We start from the raw sequence: 20,680 nt of genomic DNA, 5'->3' as shown, positions 1-20,680 counted from the left end.
TTTTACGGCTCGACCCACAAATTCTTCCTCTTCCCCTTCTTGTAGACCTCCTTGGGTCTGTTCTTCGTAACGATAACTTTGTATCGTTTCAGTTTTCATTCTGATACATTTCTGCGGCTGTAGTGTAACGGATTGTAACACTTTCTATGTTGCAGCAATTTTCACTGTTTTTGTGTCTCCAAAATGGCGTAAGGTCAAACGAATTAGTGTTTACACTATCTAAGTGGGTGGGAGCTTTGTAAACGGCGGGCTGTGTATATATAGAGGCTGCCTGTCCAACTGATTCCAATTAGCCCGTCCTGTCAATGCGTACCTACTCTAAGAAAGTTCCTTCATTCTGTTGAAATTTGCAGAAATTTTCTTATTTGATATTTAGCACATTTATAAACCGCGCCGCGCACACGACAAACCGTGGACTCTTACAGTTCTCTTTTTATGTCCTTTCAAGGACGGGAGCGGAGTCGGCCATGGTGTTAATTTCAAGCTGGACTGATGTGACCTAGTTCTATCGTTTGGAAATATCACACGAGTTGTGAGAAATCCACTTTCATGCATAACAAAGGGTGTGACGAGGGCGGAATTTTTAATTAACATCTATTAGCGGAACGAATCTCTGAGCACGTACGGAAGTTGTAGCAGGGAGAGGAGGGAAAAAAAAATGCTTTTTGTTATGTTAAAGGGGTTGCCTAGTTTAGAAAATCCATTTTTGTATACCCCAGTAGAAAATTGTGGGGGTCTTTGTTCCGGATTCTCATCTTGCGAGTACAGTGAAGAGCGTCTACATCTCCGGAGGACCCGCTCTGTCCTGTCCTACACAGACAACTTATTGAGTTGCATATACATGATGTAATACTTAGTGTCTCCTGTGGTGGCGCTGCAGGTAAATTCAACACTTACTGCAGGGTTTATCCATAGCTATAACTGGATATTTGACTAAAGAACACTTTGGGTTCAGCTTATTATCAAAAGACCCTTCCAAGATTGTAGAAAATGTCTTTGTTTTCACTTTTTGAGTCATTTTTATTTTGTAGGAGCCCCTTCCTATATAAAAGTAACCAAGTGACCCAGGTTAGATGTTTTGACTTGATTCAAAGTCTTCAGTTGGACCACTACCCATGTCCCAAGCCGTGACCATGGCAAACTCCCCATTCCTATTTGCCATTGCCATGTGGCTGAGAACATTTTATAGGGTGCAAAGACTTTGTCCCACTTTTTGAGCTCCATATACTGTAATAATGTATTACTTATCTTGAGTTTGCCTATATTCACACCTGCATTGTGGCTTCCATGGTGCCAGTTCATTGTACAATCCCAGTGGTCCTTGTTGGATCCCACAGGGTCACAATTGGGTCCAATAATTTTTACGGCAAGAATGGCTCTGCATGATCGGATGGAACTTCCAAACCACCAATGTGGATGGGAACCGTCTTGTACAGAGTAACATTCACAATATGGCTTTCCCAAAAAGAAACGCAAAAAAGGGTGTTGACCTTAGAAACAGTCAGCAAGCTTGTTGACAGATGCCTAAGCTACCAGACTATGGTGGAACCAGCAATGCAGCCCCTACGTAATGAGCACCACGCCATCATGTACCGTATACCAGGAGATATGGATCACCGCGGGTATAACCAAACTTTCTTTATAAAAGTCCAAAAATACACAACACGTTTTGGGCTTATATTGCCCTTTGTCAAGTGTAGTGAACTCTTCGCTGTCGGGCTGGATTATGTACTGGATGGCGGCTTTGCCTGGTATTTTGACAAGGCTCTGTGACATCAGTGACCTGTGTAGGTCAAGCGGTGACCTCTTTACATGGGGTCCCTGGTGTCAGAATCGTCAGATTCCATCAATGTTCTCTTCCTGGAAAACCCCTTTAACTCTCTATACAAGGTCTTGCAGGTCTCCAGAAGGTGGACAGTGACTTTAAGCAATGATCACGCCATCATTGAGCTTCTAAGAGGTTATCTATGACTTTTTTTCTTTCTAATCCATCCTTAGATCTATAATAAGACATCAAGCACAACCTTGTCAAGTCCCTTTCTTAGATCGGTCCTGGCCGCACGTGACTACTCCTTCTATCTCTTCCCAGCAAGGTGTGGCTTATGAAATGTGGCCAAACACCAGAATTTGCTTTTCATTGCTTTCCAGCCACTTCCCTGTGCCGTCCTGTTTATTGCTTAACGTTGCGCCTCCTGCACTGCAGCACAAAACTCCCGGTGGTCCGAGTGTCTGTTTTGGCTGATGCAGCCTTACAGACATCCATAAATTGCTTCCAGATGAGCGAGAGCCTCTTGGGCAGACAATAGAGAAATGTTAAAAGCTTTTTAGATTGCAACATGCAATCGTTTAATGGACTCTTGGCAGGTTATCGATTCGGCACAGATTTACGGTCTGATAATCCGCCATGTTTGAGACCATCAGAGTTACCAGATGTTCGCTCCATAGTTCATCTGTAGTGAATCTTCTCATTTTAGGGATCTTCCATCCTTCCCACCATGGTGCTGGTACCACAAGCTCTGCAGAGTTAAAGGCAATTCAGCTCTATATCATTTAAAGACGACCGGTCACCTGGCCAATGACGTCCATCATGTGGCCACTGCACGGAAACTGATCAGTGACATTAACTCCCCCGAAAAATCAGCAGGTTAGGGGTATAGTGGCTCGGAAATCGAACTACTAATTTACCATCCACTGCTGTCTCCTAGAGATTGCATGCACAGTAAATGTTGGCCGTCAGGAGCTCTCTGGGGTTAATCCAGAGTTATGGATATGTAAAGGTTTATAAGCCGGTTTGCTCAGTAGTTAAGGCTTCTACGTGATCTGATATTTCTGTCCGTGATTCATTAATTACAGGTTTCACCTTCACGTCCTATGACTCATTTACATATCAGGTTAATTCAGGTTACGCTGCCTTCTCTCCTACGACGTTGCATCTCCTATCCAACTCTATTTCTGGGTAAACTTTCTTTGACGTGACCAATTCTTGGAATAAATCTTTGATGGGCACGAACTCTTTCAATTTAATACCGTGACGAAAACATGGTTGGGAATCTGTCGTCCTACGGGTAGAAGTCGTCCACTATGTCTGTATTGACACCATGTTGCCAGAAGGGCTAAGCTCCATTGTCCCCAATATCCTCCACCCCATGGTTGGGAATCTACCGGTTGTGCTATGGGTATAATTCGTCCACTATGTCTGTAGGATTTTTTTGGACTTAAGCTGGTTCCCTGCCAGTCGTTCCCAATCTCCTCGAGCTTACAAGAGTTTCATTGTGATCCTGAGATCTCCTGAGCGCCTCTTGACCATGTCTCCTACATGAAGACCACCTGGTGTCCATGCAACTTCTTTGAGATCCACATCAGATGAAACGCCAACCCTTGGTAGAATTCCTGGACCTGAAATGTATCTTGATATTCCACAAGGCTTAGCAGTTCAACGCAGTGACGGGGGTAGACGTTCATGTAATCAGGTCGGGTTCTCGCAACCTACGAGGTGTTATGATGGTGCCTGCAATATTTGCCTTCAATTTCGCAATATGTGCACAGCTATTTCTGCCCAACATAAGTACAAGTGTGTACTTATTACATGCTTCTACGCTTTACACCTTCAACTTGTGTTTTTCCTGAATACTAAACTGATCTTTAGTCCTGCCAGGTGCCTACATGTCATGTTCTCCTGATGCTTTCCATCTTGGAGCACAAAACAAGGTGCGGCTACTTAAAAGGGATTACCACATGGAGAACAGGTTCAGCGTTGCTTTACTGGTGTCCTTTTCCCTGTAAGATTAAAGCATCCGTCTTTGCATTGCAAAAAAAAAATCCCATCTATCCCTTTCCTTAACTTTCCTTCAAGCGTGCTAATAAAATTTTTTAATGTAACCTTGAATTATTTTTTGCTTCTTTATCCACGTTAGAAATATTGACCTGGCCCCTTCCTCTCCTGCTGAAGCTTCAACAGCCAAAGTATGGTGTTAGATAGTTCTTCCCGAAACCTAAAACTGCAGCCACAGTTCTGCTAATCCCCGTTCATAGTTCAGCAAATTACTCAGCTGGGTCGCTGCAAAATTATAGCGACACTTAAGTGTTTTATTACAGCCGGGCTTGGGTTTCTTCACTTAGTAATATAGGTAATGAGTCTCCTCGATGGGAACACAAGAGTTTGGGTTACTAATTATTTTAAAGCTTCTCAAAGTGATTTTAATTTGTGTTGTAGAGGCGGAATCCTCGGCACAAAGTTGTTACTTTTCTCCAATTAAACATAGTTTGGTGTCTACAGAAGCCCAAGTGGTTCCATAAACCAGCACTGTGTCCTGTTATCGTCTTTTACTTTTTTTCCAGGGCCCTAATTCTTACAAGATATATTACTTACTATATATATTTTAGTAGTTTCCAAAAAGTAGACAAAGAATCTGACTCGGCTGAGTTTGTTTGCAGTCTTACCATGGATACACACAGCTCTCCGTTGGTTCTCCATGGAGATTCCAACCAAGACTACACGTTTCCATTTGTTATGTGGTTGTACCACGTTCTGAAGTGATCCCCTTTAATAGCATAGGGGATAATTTCATTATCGGTGGTGGTCCGACTAATGGGAACCCAATGGTCCTGAGAATTGAGGACTGATGGAAAAGTAGGCTCAGTATCTTCCCTGCTACTCCATTGATTGGGAGAACCAAAGATAGAGGAGTACAAAAGATAGAGGAGTACAAAACTTAAGTATCCGACTTCGTCTTCTCAGGAAGTGATATCTCCTCCATTGGTCACATGGTACAGCTCAATCCTATTCAAATAAAAGGGGCTGAGATGTAGCCCTAACCATTGGGTGTCACTTCTTGAAAAAAGGAAGTTTGTCTCAACATTGTAGCCCTGCTTAATCCCTTTAATGAGGTTCAATGGCTGATATGCAATCGTATAGACATATAGTTAAACAGGTATGGGGCACACATTTGTTAGAAAGTACCAATGCACTAGAAGTAATGCTGGAACCTGTAGTGAACCTTCTGTATGCCGCTGCTATAAGAGGGAGCAACAGGACGGAGTACAGATGAAATATCTGCACATACAAGTTCTATATAGATGAACCGAATTCTGGTGCACCAATGTGTGTGCTCATAGTTACTCAGAACTAATATTTCTAATTGTATCAATTCAACTTCAAGAGATAGAAAATCGATACGGGGGAATTTTTGTTTTCTGCACCCGGTTTTTGTCTGCTCTATCGGCTTTACGCCCACTAGTGTGTGTGTGTGTGTGTGTGTGTGTGTATAGTATGGGACGTCTTATCCTACAGATTCTGGCGATCTCCAAAGATCAACAAACACCAGTAATCTCTTCTCGATGTGCATTTCTCGGCACCGTGTCCTTCCTCCCGGCTTGTTTTCTTCTCCTTGTCCTACTTCCCGATAAACATTTTCTGTGTGGTCCAGGCTTTGCTTGCACCAAGGCTTAAATATCACAAGCCCTTTCCTGAATGCAGAATCAGACAAGTGCTAAAATGTGGCACACCTAGTAATCCCCGCCACCAGGCTGCCAACACGAGATCGCTTTACACGGTAAACTGAGCACAAGCTGAATGGTTCCTTTCCTTGCGAAAAGGTGGGGGCCGCCAGGGAACGTCTCAGGCCAGCTCTTGACAATTTACATGGCTATTAGAGAGGGGATGTGCTCATAATTGCCAGCTAATTGCTCTTACATCTGGTGTTCAACAGCAAGTTCCTCCGATCCCGCAGTAAAGTAAATAACGGGACAAGTGCAGCGAAGATCACCTGATGGTGGCCAATAGCGAGGAGCCTTGATGGTGCATGGATTGGGCTGTGACACTCAAGATGGCTATGGACGAAAGGGAACGTTTCCAAAAACAGAACGTGGAGGTTTCTTTTATGCAAATGACTGCTCAACAATTTTACAAAAACTTCGACCCATTGTGTTGGATGGTGGCCAATAGGAGGCACCCCCAATGGTATATGGATTGGACTCTGCCACTCAAGATGGCTATGGACGAAAGGGAATGTTTCCAAAAACATAATGTGGAAGTTTTTTATGCAAATGACCGACAATTTTACAAAAACTTTGACCCAGTGTGTTGGATGGTGGCCAATAGGAGGCACCACGATGGTGTATGGATTGGACTCTACCACTCAAAATGGCTATGGATGAAAGGGAACGTTTCCAAAAACAGTACGTGGAGGTTTCTTTTATGCAAATGACTGATCGACAATTTTACAAAAATTTTGACCCATTGTGTTGCATGGTGGCCAATAGGAGACACCCCCATGGTGTATGGATTGGACTCTGCCACTCAAGATGGCTATGGATGAAAGGGAACGTTTCCAAAAACATAACGTGGAGGTTTCTTTTACGCGAATGATCGACAATTTTACTAAAATTTTGACCCAGTGTGTTGGAGTTCATCCATTATAACCGGAGATTTCTGGTACGGGAGGGGTCTCGGACTACTATAAGATGGTCTGGGGAGCTGGTGGCAGTTTTGCAAAAAAAAGGAATAGGAGCAGGAGAAAATAAGAGGTCACTATGTATCAAAAATGATTGGTAATACTATCCATAAAACACTGACTACGAGATGGCGCTCCCATCCCTGGGCTCTAGACATAACAGGGCTGATACAGATGGAGGTAAATCCCGTCTCCCCACAATAAACATCTAATGTCACTATTTGGTGGTGAGAGCTGGAACATGCTGAGACCGAGAGACGTTGCGTGACTTTAAGCAGAGGTGAACTGCCTACCTCAAGGCAACTCCTGTTTATTCAGCCTGCTAAACCAACTAACAGAGAAGAGCAATTCAGCCGGCATCCGCTTCTCCTCACTTTGGCTCGCTTCCAGGAAACAGGATACAACTGGCCGAGTATGCGAGAGGTTTTTCTAACATGCCTGCCAAATATTCGTGGGCCGTTGACGGACTTACTGCTTATAAGGGTCAAGAACCTCATAATTAGAGGCGGGGAGGGGATGTGCACTATTAGCACTAGACACAAGCTCTTTGGATGATATAAATAATGCCTTCAGGATTGAGGAAACGGAAGATGAGACTTCTCGTGGCCTCCAGGCAGAAGTTTTTGTTTTCTTCTTCATATTAAACCCTTAACATCGAGACATCACCTGGAAACTCCGATCTGTAGCATTGGGATTAGCTCATGGATAATACCCAATTTGGGGGCAATTATAGATGTGGGCTGAGAATCGCAAGAATGTGCAAGGAATGCTGAAATAGTCAATATTGTCTACAAAGAAATGAGAGAGAAGCTCTGCTCAGAAGTTTTTCTATCTAAGTCTAAATTTGGATCACCCCATTATAAAGTGACCCTAAGAGATGCAACCAAAACTGCACCGTAACGTCTGTAGGGCTACAAATACCGTAAGTGGCGGCCCAAAGTCATCAGAACATGGTATCCGGGCTTATGGGGTAGAAGACCCTCCCGGTGGAGTAAGGCTGGGTTCACATGGGGATTTTTGGACCAAATTTTGATACAGAATCCGCCTCAGAATCCAGTACAAAAAAACGCCTCCCTTTAGCTTCAATGGGAGCTGTTCACTTCTTTTCTCCAATTTTGTGCCACTTGCAGGGAAATGAAGCGACCTGCTCTTTCTTGTCGCGGAATCCACTGCAGCGTCCGCGGTGCGACACCTCCCTTCCGACTAGGCCCATTCGAACTGGATGCTGGTGCACTGCCAGCCATTTTTGGACTGGATTCTGAGGTGGCCTCCGCGTCAAAATCCAGCCTAAAAAACCCCTTGTGAACCCGACCGAAGGGGAAACCATCTAGTGCTGGGAGCCCCTTTGGCCCAGGCCCTAAAAAGTGGTGGGACCGTCTGAACAGTAGGCGCGTGTTAGAGGTTTAATGTGAACACAAAATTATCTGCTGCAGATTTAGTCAAAAATACCTGCCGGAATCCTAAGCCTGCGTCCAAGCAAGTAAATCAGGTTTATACAATCTAGTTTACAGGTGTTGGAAATGTTTTCTACTGATTTATTATTATTATGATTATTTTTATTATTATTATTAATTATTATTATTATTCATTAATTTTTTTTTTGTGCCTCCATAGAAGGAGAAAAAAAAAAAAAAACAGGCATAGAAATAGGTTACTCATTTTCTGCTGGAAAAAAAAAAAACATGCTGAATTTCAATCAAATTAATTTAACCATAGATTAGATTTCTTTTATATAGTTTGATCAGATATTTCCACTGGCCAACTGTGATGACTGAAATAAGACAATGTTAGTGATTTTTGTGGCAATTTTTGTTTTTTTCTTCCGTATGCTTCTAAAATAAAAATAAAAATCTTTTTTTTTTTTTTTTTTTTTTTTTTTAATACATGCTGTACTAATGATTAATACAATGGGAAAGTGAAGAGAGAATTTCTCAGGGCTTACCGTATATATAAAAAAAATTTGTACATATAATTAAAATGGTGAAAGTTTATGGCTGAGGCGATTCAATATTCGTTGGGAGGTTCATAATAATGAGGCCCTTTAGATGTCGCGGCTAAACTATGTCGCCATTATTACCGACCGCTGGCAGGATAACCAGGGGGAAAAAAAACTGCACTGGTGTCCAGTGCTCGCCGTTGTCTGCGTGTTGTCACCGTTGTCTGCGTATGCTCGCAATTGTCTGCGTGTTGTCGCCATTGTCTGCGTGTTGTCGCCATTGTCTGCGCGTTGTCGCCACTGTCTGCGTGTTCTGGCCGTCCTCTCCAGGTCTCATTACTCTACAATGTCTGTGTCTCTTATTGACATTTTCCATCAATTAGCGATGGCTCACAATTTTTTTTTAAAAACTTTAGTATCTCATTTTTAGAAAATTCTTAATAAACTTTATCTAATTTTTTTTTCCCCTCGCAGTCTTAATGCTTCTTGCGCTTTTTCTTCTTCCAGGCGGCTGGCGGGCAATGACCTCTCTTTCATCCATCCCATGGCCTTGTCTGGCCTGAGAGAACTCAAAGTTCTGTAAGTAATTGTGCAGTTTTGTTAGTAATTACATGCTCGCCCGGCTCCGTCAGCACAGCAAGCCTTTCCCTTTAACCCTCGTAGACCCGGGGGGGGGGGGGGGCGCTTGTCCTCCTGTGACACTGCCCCCCCCCCCATTATAAATGATGTCTGATATTCGTGGTCCTGGCCGGAGATTGTTTCTATCCTTAGCAATGAACTATATAAAGACAACATCTGTTTTCTACTTGACTGTGGTTGTATTAGGCTTCATGCACATGACCGATTGTGCGGGCCAGGTGGGTGCCGATTTTTGGATGACCTCATAATGTCATCTGAATGCCTTCCATGATTCGTTTAGTTCCGTGCGGTGTTCCATCCCGTTCCAATATCAGGGTGCATTCACACTGAGTAAACGCTAGCTTATTTTGTAGAGTAAAATTACACTTGTAAATTTTGCTATCCCATTGACTTCAATGATATTTTTTTACAAGTGTAAAAATACGCCTGTAAAAAATACGCCTGTAAAAAAATACGCCTGTAAAATGTCATTGAAGTCAATGGGATAGCAAAATTTACAAGTGTAATTTTACTCTACAAAATAAGCTAGCGTTTACTCAGTGTGAATGCACCCTCACCGAGCACCATTGGGCTTGGACTGTATAATTGAAACGGAACATCGGAGCCCCACTTGGACGACCCACATGGCCACAAAAATGTAACCGTATAGGACCCGCTCCATAGTTACATAGTAGATGAGGTTGGATAAAGACATCAGCCAATCAAGTCCAACCTATAACCCTACATAGGCTGTACGATGACCCATGTAAGGGATGAATAGGCCCATGTGTTGTTGGGAAAGGGATGTATGGCAATGCCCGGTACCAACAATGGTGAACTTCAACATGTCTGACTCTTCCAAGACTTTGGGAAGTCGCCCATTTTTTGGGAGCCTCCCGGACATTGACAAATACGAGTACAAATAAGGATTCAGCGCTAGTTCAGTTTCTTATTCTGGTTATTACAATCTTAAGGAAGGACTTTCGTTGTCTGAGCCATCGCAGGTTTCACCATTCATGACCCCAGAGATCTCCTGCCAGTACCGCGATCATAATAATCTGTCTCACTTATGGTTTTTGCAGGACTCTCCAAAATAACCAGCTGAAGACTGTTCCTAGCGAAGCCTTGAAGGTCCTGGGATCCCTACAGTCCCTGTAAGTGGTTTATATGTATTACGTGAATAAGAATAGGTTGGGCTTTGTTGGTCTATGATGGGAGTATTCTCTGATGGAAGGCTATGACACATGGCGGTATATCAGCATAGGATACTCTTCTGATATAATACGAGTGTGTGTGGGGTCTATAGATACATCCGGCATACGTGTACCATGACTGGTCCTCCATTCACTTCTATAGGCAGTGGTCATGGCCGGAGATTAGTCCTGGCATCCCCGTAGAAGTGAATGGAGCGCTGGTCATGCAAGTCCATTGGTGGTCCCATTCTTCTCATCAATCTGACACTTGTTTAATACATGAACAGAGCCTTAGAATGTTTGATGTTCTGATACATTGTTGCATGTTGATGATGATGTGTGAAGGAGAAAACTCTCGCCTGTTTTTTTTTTTTTTTTTTTGTCTCTTCCACCGTCTGTGGCAATGACGGTGTTAACTCCGCTGCTAAAATTACTCCGAAGAGTCTAGACTCCACCAATTACAGATTTGCCATGGGTAACCCATGAGGGAGCAGCTCTGCTTTATACCGGAGCTTAATTTAACCTCCCCCTTTTTAACTCTCCTGATTTACGTGTCCGTCTCTTCATTATGGTAACAGAGGGTGTTGTGTGCAGCGACTGTCGTCGGCGTGGAAGCGCAAATAACACGGCGTCTGGATTTAGGCTGCCGTAGAATAAATAAACGTCCTGACCGTGGCGGAGCGCTGCCCTTTCCCATTTTAGAATGTACATTTGGAGTATGGAAGACGCTTGTGAGGTTTCCAGACCGACTAAACACTATAATTTAATCTATGCGAAGATCTATTTCTGTGTCCCCGCAGTGATCATCGCTGTCTGTGGCAGAAACGTTTCAATTGTAGCTTTGGGTAGAAGTATATATTATATATAGTGCCGCCTTCTATAGACAGCAGCACCCTTAATGTGCTATGGCTGGCCCTGGGCATTCAGGTAGACTGAACACGTTGGGACTGACCGACCCTGTACTGTATATGTGGCCCCCTGACCCTCTTCAGGGTAGAGAAAGATCAGGCAGATGTGTTTTTTACATGTCCGATCCTTTGTTCTGAGGGAAAGCTGAACCAGGTGTGTATAGGGGGCTATGGAGAGATGGGCATTGGCCAAAGGGCAAACATTGGGAAAATGTGGGATCCTCCTGCACACGACCATGTGCTATTTCAGTGGGCTGCCCTGACCCACGCACACTACAGTGTTTTCCATGGTTCTATATGTGGGCCGCAAGTCCTTGCCACAAAATGGAGCATGTCCTATTCTGCTTAGTGTTTGCAGCAAGAGCTATGGGACACGGCAAGCAAAGTACGGGTGTAATCCGTGTGATATCCATGTTTGCAGAAAACTTACCTAGAGAGCCACGTTTTTGTGGACATATAGCACGGATCACAAAAACTGAACACTGAGCCGTATTTTATGGACACTAAATCACACTCAGCCGTATGTATGATGCCGAAGCCTTGATGCCTTCATCCTGATGAAGAAGAAAAATGGCTCGAGGACACAAACGGCAAAAAATAAAAATATGGCCACTTTCTTCCAAAAACAGCACCACACTTGTCCATGGGCCGTATTTTGTGTCTCCATTGGGGGTTGAATTGTAATACCACACACAACCCATGGACAGGTGTGGTTTTCTGTATGGAGGATGGACTGGAAGATCCCTTTAAATAGGAATGTGGTCAACTTTGTGCTGGTGTCGGATGACTCCTTTAGCTTCTAGTTCGGTGTGTATGTCACTTGGATTGCTCTCAAAACTTTATGGAAGATATCTGTGCAAAAATGTTCTTCTGAGATGGAATGGATGTGGTGGAAAATCATATATGTATTGGGACCACGATCTTCTTCTAAAGGAGGTACAGCACTGTTTAAGGTTGCCCCAAGCTGCCAGGTCAAGTGGACAACCCCCGACTCCACCACCATTCAATGGCCTACCTCCCCAAGGACAATAGGTTTGGGCATTTAATAGTTAACAGGTTTCCCTCAACTATTGGTAGAGATGGGATAATTTTCCGAGTCCACCAGTGGTTTAACAACTTTTTGTTTGGGGACCTTTAGAGCTCAGATATAACCCCAGGGAGCTTTTCGGAGACGTCCTGTGATTAAAATATCTTGGGTACGAGTAAGGGATCTCGGCGTTGTACACATGGATGTGATGTCAGAAGATCACGGATCCCTTTAAATTAATAGCAGAACAAGGACTTTAGACATGACGTCTACCAACCATTTCTGCAAATCCTAATCCTTCCTGTTGTATAAGACGTTCATAATTCATTCCGACTAAGCCTGTTCCCTCCTAGCCAATGTTTTTCTGCTTTTCCTCCTGTCCAAACACCTTGACATCCCTGGTCTCCTACGAGAACGTGTTCTGCTGAAAGGTGCTTTTGTTTAGAGCGAGACGGTGTTTTTATTTTCATAGGGCTATATGGAGCCAACTTTTTCATGTTGGTAGGTTTGGCACGTTGGGTTGTGTTCCACAAGACCTACCAGGTTGTCTGATCTAAACCAAATCCTCCTAGAGGTCTTGATGTTTGCTCAGCTACTGAACCTCCTGCCAAGCAACAACCGTTGAGTACACAATGGAAATGACTGAGATCTCTCTCCTAGTTAACTCTTCCCCTTGTTTTTGGGGAGCAAAGTAAATAAAATGAGAAGTCCAAATACGCTCATAAAAGGTGCAGAAATGGGTGACCGCAGGGTTTGGCCACGTAGGAGATTAGTCCTAGACTATCCAGTCTGTAGAACTGACATTATAATCCCTTTTAGGGGTGCAGACTGTTTGTTAAATCCATAATATTTAAGAGCTATAACTTGGGAAACTCCATCCTATCCATGACTTGAAAAACAGCACTATAGTTTTTGATGCCGAGTGATTTCCAAAAATGACATCAAAAATTGCACAAAACTGAGCGTGAAGGCACCGTAAAGGATTTGTCTGACTCCAATTTAGTGACTGCTCCACGACTCTCTTCAACAGAGACCCTGGATGGCGTTTGGTGGATTGGATAGAGAACTGCTTTGCCTTTGCAGGCGCAAGAGCCTGGTAAATTTTAGGGTGTCCAGGTCATTACTGGTTTGAGAGGGTCAAATGCCCATCACAAGGTGTGGTTGCTACACTGAGGGAGTTCTACCTTTTTTACCATTTAATTTGAGCAGAACAAAGGTCAGTGGACGTTGCTTTCCACCATTGTTGTCAATGACCTCACACATCATTGGCTTCCGGTAATGGTAAGGACCAGTTCCCATGGTGGAGGAGTTCGGGTCTAGACTTACCGAGCCAAGTGCTACTTAGCAGAACAGACTCGCTGAGTTTAGTTTAGCTGAGCCAGGTTCAAGTTGATAAATCTGGCCAATACATTGACCATTTTGTCGGCCCTATGCCATGTGGAAGTCTTCTTCTTATAATAGTTTAGTCGTGGTTAGACCCTTTGAACAAAACACGTTCCAGGACACCTTGAACCCTTCTTCAGATTTGTCAGAGATGCTCTAATTTATCCTAAGAAGAAGAATTCCACATTGTCTGCACTAGACTAATCTTTTATAGGAGACCATCATAGTCGTCAAGTCCTCTTCATACCTCTGATGGTCCAAGGGTGGACCTCCAGCTCCACCACTTCATCTTCTTGGCATTAGGTCATCGGGCTGCCTCTTGCTTGTCTACAGTGAAGGCATTTCGTTGACGTTTGATGAGTTTATCCCACCGGAAAATCCTCCTTTTGATCTTCGGGGGAGGTTTATAGATCTGGAATAAGAGGACAAAGAGGGACAGGTATTTTCTCGTTGGTTTTTGACGGAGCCTGGGGGCCTTTTGTATCCCGAGATGTTTTAATGCACCTCTGTTTAAATACTCCTTTCTCTTGTGGAGGGAGAAATGATTCATGGATAGAGGATTATTTATTTGCATTAGGTAAGCGGCATGCAGGTGTCATGACGTAAGGGGAGTCATCTCTCAGGTCACTGCTCTGCATCAACAGCGGATCTTCAGCGTATCTTCACCGTATCGATATTGTAAAAATCATTCTGACACATTCAGAAGCCTTCAAGCAACTTGTCAAAGTGACAGGAGGATTGATGGGAAGAGAATTGGCTTTTCTATGTGATATACTCTTTAGGAGAGCAAAGAATGCAAAGTTCTCCTTGTGGCTGTCCTGGATAGTCTGTAGACGATGGGCGGAGTAGTCAGTGGTTGCAATTTATCACCTGCCTTCATTGTTTAGTGAGACTTCACGATGAACATGCAGAAGGTTATAAAGCTGGAGGAGCTGAGCAGTTTGATATATCGTTTTCTGGGAAAGGATTTAATATCCCTTTGTATTTTGTTGACTCTTATTATGCTTAGGAGTCCAGTGGGCGGTCCTAATCTGTGAATGCATGCTCATAGAGGAAATGCTTCCACCAATGGAGTGCGACTGCCCACTAGACTCTTAAGCACTTAAAGGGGCGGGTTGTATTTGACAGTATTTTTGAATGTTTTTGAATTCCACCGTCTACTTTTTGTTCACTGGACGACTCATTCCTGGCCTCGGAAGTTGCTGGTGAGGTTATGGTGACATGTCAGGGGGATCGGGGCTTTACGACGGTGCACCAAGGATGGGAGAGTATGAATGGACTTGAGAGAACCCTGTCACTTTGACCAAGCTTTGGAATCGTCTCTTCATTGGCGACCTAGACTCTGTTGTCCACTTCTTCTCTAGTGTGGTTTTGGATGGTGGGTTCGGAACATGGAAAAGTCTTAAATTGTCCGTGAACGTTAGATAGGTATTGACCAATATCGGTAAGTTTGGCCGACCGTCCAAAGTGTATGTTGGTGGACTCTCTAGATGGAGGGGGATTTCAGAGGGGTCTGGCAAGGACTCCCAGTCCATCCCCGTCAATGTGTATGGGGTTGTTGGGGCAGAGAGAGGTGTCTACAGTTTATAGCTGGCTTTCCGCCAAGGTAAACGTCACCGTAGATGTCTCCAAGAGGCTTATGTTGATCTCATTGTAGACTTGCGCCCTTTTGGTTACGTAGGCTAATGGTAAATTCGTCGGAGTTCTGCCAGCCAGATAATCCATGTCCTCTCCTGTCTATGACCGTCCACAAGGAACTTTTCATAGAAGACAAATATTTTTTTGCCAAAATCCATAAATCACGTAGACTTCACACTCCGAATAAGATGGATGACAAATCTGTAAGCTTCCATTTACCTCCGACAAAGCAGTAAAACCAACATGTCTACAGCTGTTCCACAGATTTCATCCGTTCCCGGAGACAGGGCGGATAATGGCCACAGTCATCGGCTTTTGTTTTTCTTTTTTGAAAGGAACGAAATTGCAACTGTTGTCCGTTCCATCTTCATTTTTCAGCTGACGGCAACTTAGAAAGGCGAAAGATTGGAGATCTGTAAATGATCCCTGGCCGCTTTGTTATGAGAAGCTTAATGCTTGGGCAGCGCAGCCATTCATCACCAACCTGACAGCCAAATGCAGGTGTTTTCTGTTTAACTAGGAGGGAACCTGTCAATTTTAAGTGTAACCTACGTTCTGGGACAGGGCCATTGGCCCGCGTTTCCGATTTAACCCTTCTCAGACCGGAGAGGCCTTACCCCAGGCTCTTTGAACTGGGAAATGATGAAGTTGCGCTTGAGAACAAAGTATCCCGTAACTGAGGATTAATTGGAACATCCAGGGTAACGCGATAGCCTAGGTGGGGCGCCGCTTTAGAGCTTTAGCTCTTTGTTCGTAACGTTGCTGTGATCTCTACTGAATGATGATGATTTGGACGTTGCTCCATTGATGTTATTTGGGCTCCAAAACACACATAAACAGCTTGTTGTGAAGCGGAGGGGCCGCGCCGGGGCAGGACGCCTCCTGATGTGTTTGTAGGGCGCTTCTTTGAAGTCGGCGCACGGTTTTCTGACGAACATTCTGTTTATTGGCTTTTTACTACAGAATGCACTGAATTAAATGAAGACAATTCACTTCTCCATAACTGAGCGCCTCCACCTTTTAAAGGTATTGTCAAGATCAGAAAAAACTATTTTCAGAAACTCTGCCCCTCACTCCTCTGTTAGGGAATTCTGGGGTAATAGAGCAGGGTCTCCTGTTCATGAGCAATAAGGAGACTACAAAGAGCAGCTCTCACTCTGGAGGACCCCATTGACTTCACTTGGTGGTCATGTAGTTCTTCATTTTACCTGCGGTGGCGCTGCAGGGAAATGAAGTGTAGTGAAAAGATCTCCAAAAATCATTCCGAACACCATCTGTTTATTTAGAGGAGGTTTTGGCCGTGTTACTGTTCAGCATATCCGTTTAACAGATGCAAAAAAATTTGAGACCCCGTCTATTGACATAGTGATCAATGCAGAAGAAAAGCCTGACAACTGAGCATTACCTTTCCCTTTCTCAAGGGTGGGGGGGTATCCTTGCACACTCAGTTACTGTCAGCATTGATTGGACAATGCAGTCACCACCCAAAAAAATGGTAACACCCAGTTGTCAATTTATTCCAAAATTTCTAGGAGGAGTAATGGAGGAACAGCAAGAAAAGGTTCTCCAAAAGTGCAATATCCTAGGGAATCCATGTATTGACTAAAACAAATCCATCCAGAGAGCCGATAGGTCATTTATAGATGGGTGTGACGCTAATGACCTCTCTAGATCAGGAGGTTAAAACTGCAGCACATGGGGACCAAGCAGGTGAAGAACAATATACTGTCAGTGGTGCAGACATTGGTCGGGGTGGTTGCGTCTTCCACATATTCTGGAATGATATGCAAGACAACGGGCAACACGTATGCACTAAGACTGTGCACAGACGAATGATTGAGCAAATAGCAACAATGTATCAATAATGACAGTCCATAAATATCAAGAATAAGAACCTACCAGGACTGTACGTGTGGGTTGGGACGCCTCTCCCGACAGCCGATGCCCCTACTTCCCTAAATCTTCTATAGTCAGTGTCCTATCTATATAAAGCAGAGCACTATTACTATTTCCTAATAAGTTGGCGTACCAGGTGGGACCTTCAGTTTGCCAATTTTTTTTTAACCCCTCAAAGTATTTATTTCCCGTCTTCCTGCTCGGTAAACTCTCACTGAACTGTTCTGATAAAGTGAATGTCTCTCTTGCAGGCGACTAGACGCGAATCACATTGTCAGTGTGCCAGATGACAGCTTCGAGGGTCTTGTGCAGCTCCGGCATCTATGGCTGGATGACAACAGCTTAACGGAGGTGCCTGTCCGTCCACTCAGCAATCTCCCGTCCCTGCAGGCCTTAACACTGGCACTCAACAAAATCTCTCACATACCGGATTATGCCTTCTCCAATCTCTCCAGCCTGGTGGTTCTGTAAGTAATTGCTGCTGGGATTACTAATCTGGACCTAGAAACGCTGTGGAAGAGTCCGGGGCTTGTGCTGCTCTGCGGCTCCCCTGTGTATTCTGTGGTGTATGGCAGCCTGGATTCTGCTACATATACGCTCATACTGCTAGCGTCTCTTATACTCTCTCACACTCTCATATTCTGTCATTGGCTTTCACTTATAATTCTATTACACATTACTTGTTTGTTTTGGGTTTTTTTCTTTTATTTTGCTACATTTTTCTTTTTCTTTCTTTTTTTTTTTACTTTCTCTCTTTTTCTCCCTCTTTCATTCCATCTATTATCTATGGTCTCTCTCATTGATTCTCTTTTTTTCTTTTTCTTTTTCTTTCTCTCGATCTTCTCCTTCTTTCTCTTTTTTTTTTTTTTTTCCTCCCTCTCTCATTCCTTATATCATCAACGGTCTCTCTTTCTCACTTATTCATTCTTTCTTTCTTTCTTTCTTTCCTTCTTTCCTTCTTTCCTTCTTTCCTTCTTTCTTTCTTTCTTTCTTTCTTTCTTTCTTTCTTTCTTTCTTTCTTTCTTTCTTTCTTTCTTTCTTTCTTTCTTTCTTTCTTCTCTCTCTTCTCTTTCTCTCTTCCCTCTCCCATTCCTTCTATCATCGATGGTCTCTCACTCACTGATTCGTTCATTCATTCCTTCTCTTCCCCCTCTCCCATTCCTTCTATCATTGACAGTCTCTCTCATTCACTGGTTTGTTTGTTTGTTTGTTCGTTCTTTATCTTTCTCTCCCTTTCTTTCTCTCTCTCCCCTTCTCCCGTTCCCATTCCTTCTATCATTCACGGTCTCTCTCACTGATTCTTTCTTCCCCTCTCCCATTCCTTCTATCACTGATGGTCTCTCTCACTCTTTCTTTCTCTCTCTTCCCCCTCTCCCACTCCTTCTATCATTCACGGTCTCCCTAATTCACTGATTCTTCCTTGCCCCCTCTCTCACTCCCTCTACCCATCTATATTATAGTCTTGTTATATCTATTATCCGGATACAGAATTAGAATTCTTTGGTTCCTTTTATTCATCCAGATGTTTCATTATCATTTCCAGACACCTTCACAACAATAAAATCAAGTCTCTGGCTCCTCACTGCTTTGATGGCCTGGATAGTCTGGAGGCGCTGTGAGTATCTGCTTAACCTGCCCTTTACTTCTGCAATATTTATCCATAGGCTTAGTCTTTCCTGGGATTAAGGAGCTGCTGGCATGAGGGGCGGGTGGCTGTACATTGTGTCAGGGCATACTTCTTTCATTATAGATCTGTTACTTCAGGGTATGGGACTCCAGGGATGGGTTTCATCACCAGAGCCTTCACTTTAGCATTCCCTTTAATGTGTGTGTGTGTGTGTGTGTGTGTGTGTGTGTGTGTGTGTGTGTGTGTGTGTGTGTGTGTGTGTGTGTGGAGATGTGGCTGACTTCCTTCAAGACCTTTCTCGGAAAATACCAAGGAGTCCTTGGACCGTCAGATGTTTCACCATCGGGTCAGTGAGGAATGAGATTCACAGAAATCCAGTTTTCCCTTTTCTGCGGAGAAATATAATGAAATTTTATTTACCTCTTGTATGTCTTAGATTTATTTATTTATTTTCACGTTCCAAAAACTTGTAAATACATTGTTGCAATTTTGCAAATATTATACCATAGAAGTTGTAATGTGTGCATTCATGTTAACAGGTGCTCGTATGCATGTCTATGAGATAGGGCTGTAAAATAGTGAGTAGAGCTGAGCAAACTGGGTCATAACCAGGGTCTTTGCAAATTTTACAAAATTTGCTGAACGCTGTGGGGTGTGACAATATTTTGATGCTTGCATTAAAGCGTCTTGATGTCGGCGTGCCCCATGGGACACCATCACAGACCTCAGCAATATTTCTGGGGTTGATGACATTACTCAGCAGACTGGAAGACACGTGAGAGACCTCAGGGAGCCCAAGACAGGTGAAGGAAGATGAGCCCAGAGTATAATGGCACCTCCAGTTCAAGCCAAACTTATAAAACCTGACCTGAGAAGTTTGCAATTATTTGCATCATGCATCCCCCTATTCTAGTTCTGTGATCCCTTGCGGACAGGGACTGATGGTGACATCTCTGTACATCGCTGTGGAATATGTTGATGCCATAATAGCAATGGCATATCATATAACTACAACTAGATATTGCCGTGTAGCCCTCATCTTCCCCATTAACCTGTCAGTTTGCAGAGCTGTAATTCCGCTGTATCAGATGTGTTACAAGTCAAGCTGAAACACATTTGTTCCTCTTGACTTGTTAAACATAAGCCTATCTCTATTTATTTCCTTCCCCTGATCCTGGGCCGCTTCCATTATCTCTTCACACGGAAGCCTGAGCAAGGTTTATGAAAAATAGAGAACCAAAAAAAAAAACAACCCCTCCTTTTGTTGTCAGTCCGTATAACCGCAGCGATGCTGCTTCTAATTCAACACAGGAAGACAAAGGTACGAAAGAGACAATTGAGAATAAGCTCAACCCCAGCCAAAGCGGCCCCAGAGATAAGATCAGTAAACATCGCGGTTACTCTGCAAATGGCCTCCTCCGGCTGCAGGAATTGTTTGCTGCGTGGTTGTTAAAAACTGCAAAATATTGAGTCATTTTACTGAGGTGCATTATGGGATTGTATTGGTGCGGGGCAACCCTGTGTATTGCAAGGTAACAAGTTCACTTGGGATGTATCGGCCTCTCCTGCTTGGCCCGTCCATGTTTTCTTATGAATGGCCACCATGCACTATTACATGGCTAATAATTTCAGAAAGTGGACGTGTACAGGTGAGCGCTGGGTTGACTCTGTCAGGAGCGTTTGCATGTCTTCTTCTGCAAGACTGAATCCATCTGACTATTAAATTATGATGTCCCTCACCAAATGAAAAATCAGCTAGACGAAAGAAATCTGCCGCTGACCCCCCATTGAAATAAATGGGAGATAAATCTACCCCAGCGTCTTTAGTATTAGGATTTCCATAGGACAACTGGCCGCATCATCTGGATACTTTGTGTTCTGAAAATAACAACCTCAGCTCTGCTACATCTGTATCAAAATCAGAACTAATATGGCTCTTCCCCTCTCAGGCTGGTTTACCACATTATTACACTTGTTAAATACCCCAAACCGGATCCACCAC

The 20,680-nt window shown here is 43.6% G+C and overlaps 1 protein-coding gene across 1 annotated transcript in view; it reads left to right on the top strand.

Annotated features, from left to right (window-relative positions):
* The window catches only part of LGR4 (leucine rich repeat containing G protein-coupled receptor 4), a 57,950-nt gene that overhangs the window by 23,980 nt on the left and 13,290 nt on the right, over positions 1-20,680 (top strand). The window contains exons 3-6 of the mRNA XM_075280854.1: positions 8,896-8,967; positions 10,089-10,160; positions 17,303-17,518; positions 18,595-18,666. Of these exons, the coding sequence (XP_075136955.1) occupies positions 8,896-8,967; positions 10,089-10,160; positions 17,303-17,518; positions 18,595-18,666 (432 nt within the window). The remainder of the gene's footprint in view (positions 1-8,895; positions 8,968-10,088; positions 10,161-17,302; positions 17,519-18,594; positions 18,667-20,680) is intronic.

Source organism: Leptodactylus fuscus, chromosome 7 (assembly GCF_031893055.1).
Source record: "Leptodactylus fuscus isolate aLepFus1 chromosome 7, aLepFus1.hap2, whole genome shotgun sequence".
Classification (NCBI taxonomy): Eukaryota; Metazoa; Chordata; class Amphibia; order Anura; family Leptodactylidae; genus Leptodactylus; species Leptodactylus fuscus.
This window is presented reverse-complemented; position numbering and strand designations above follow the sequence as displayed.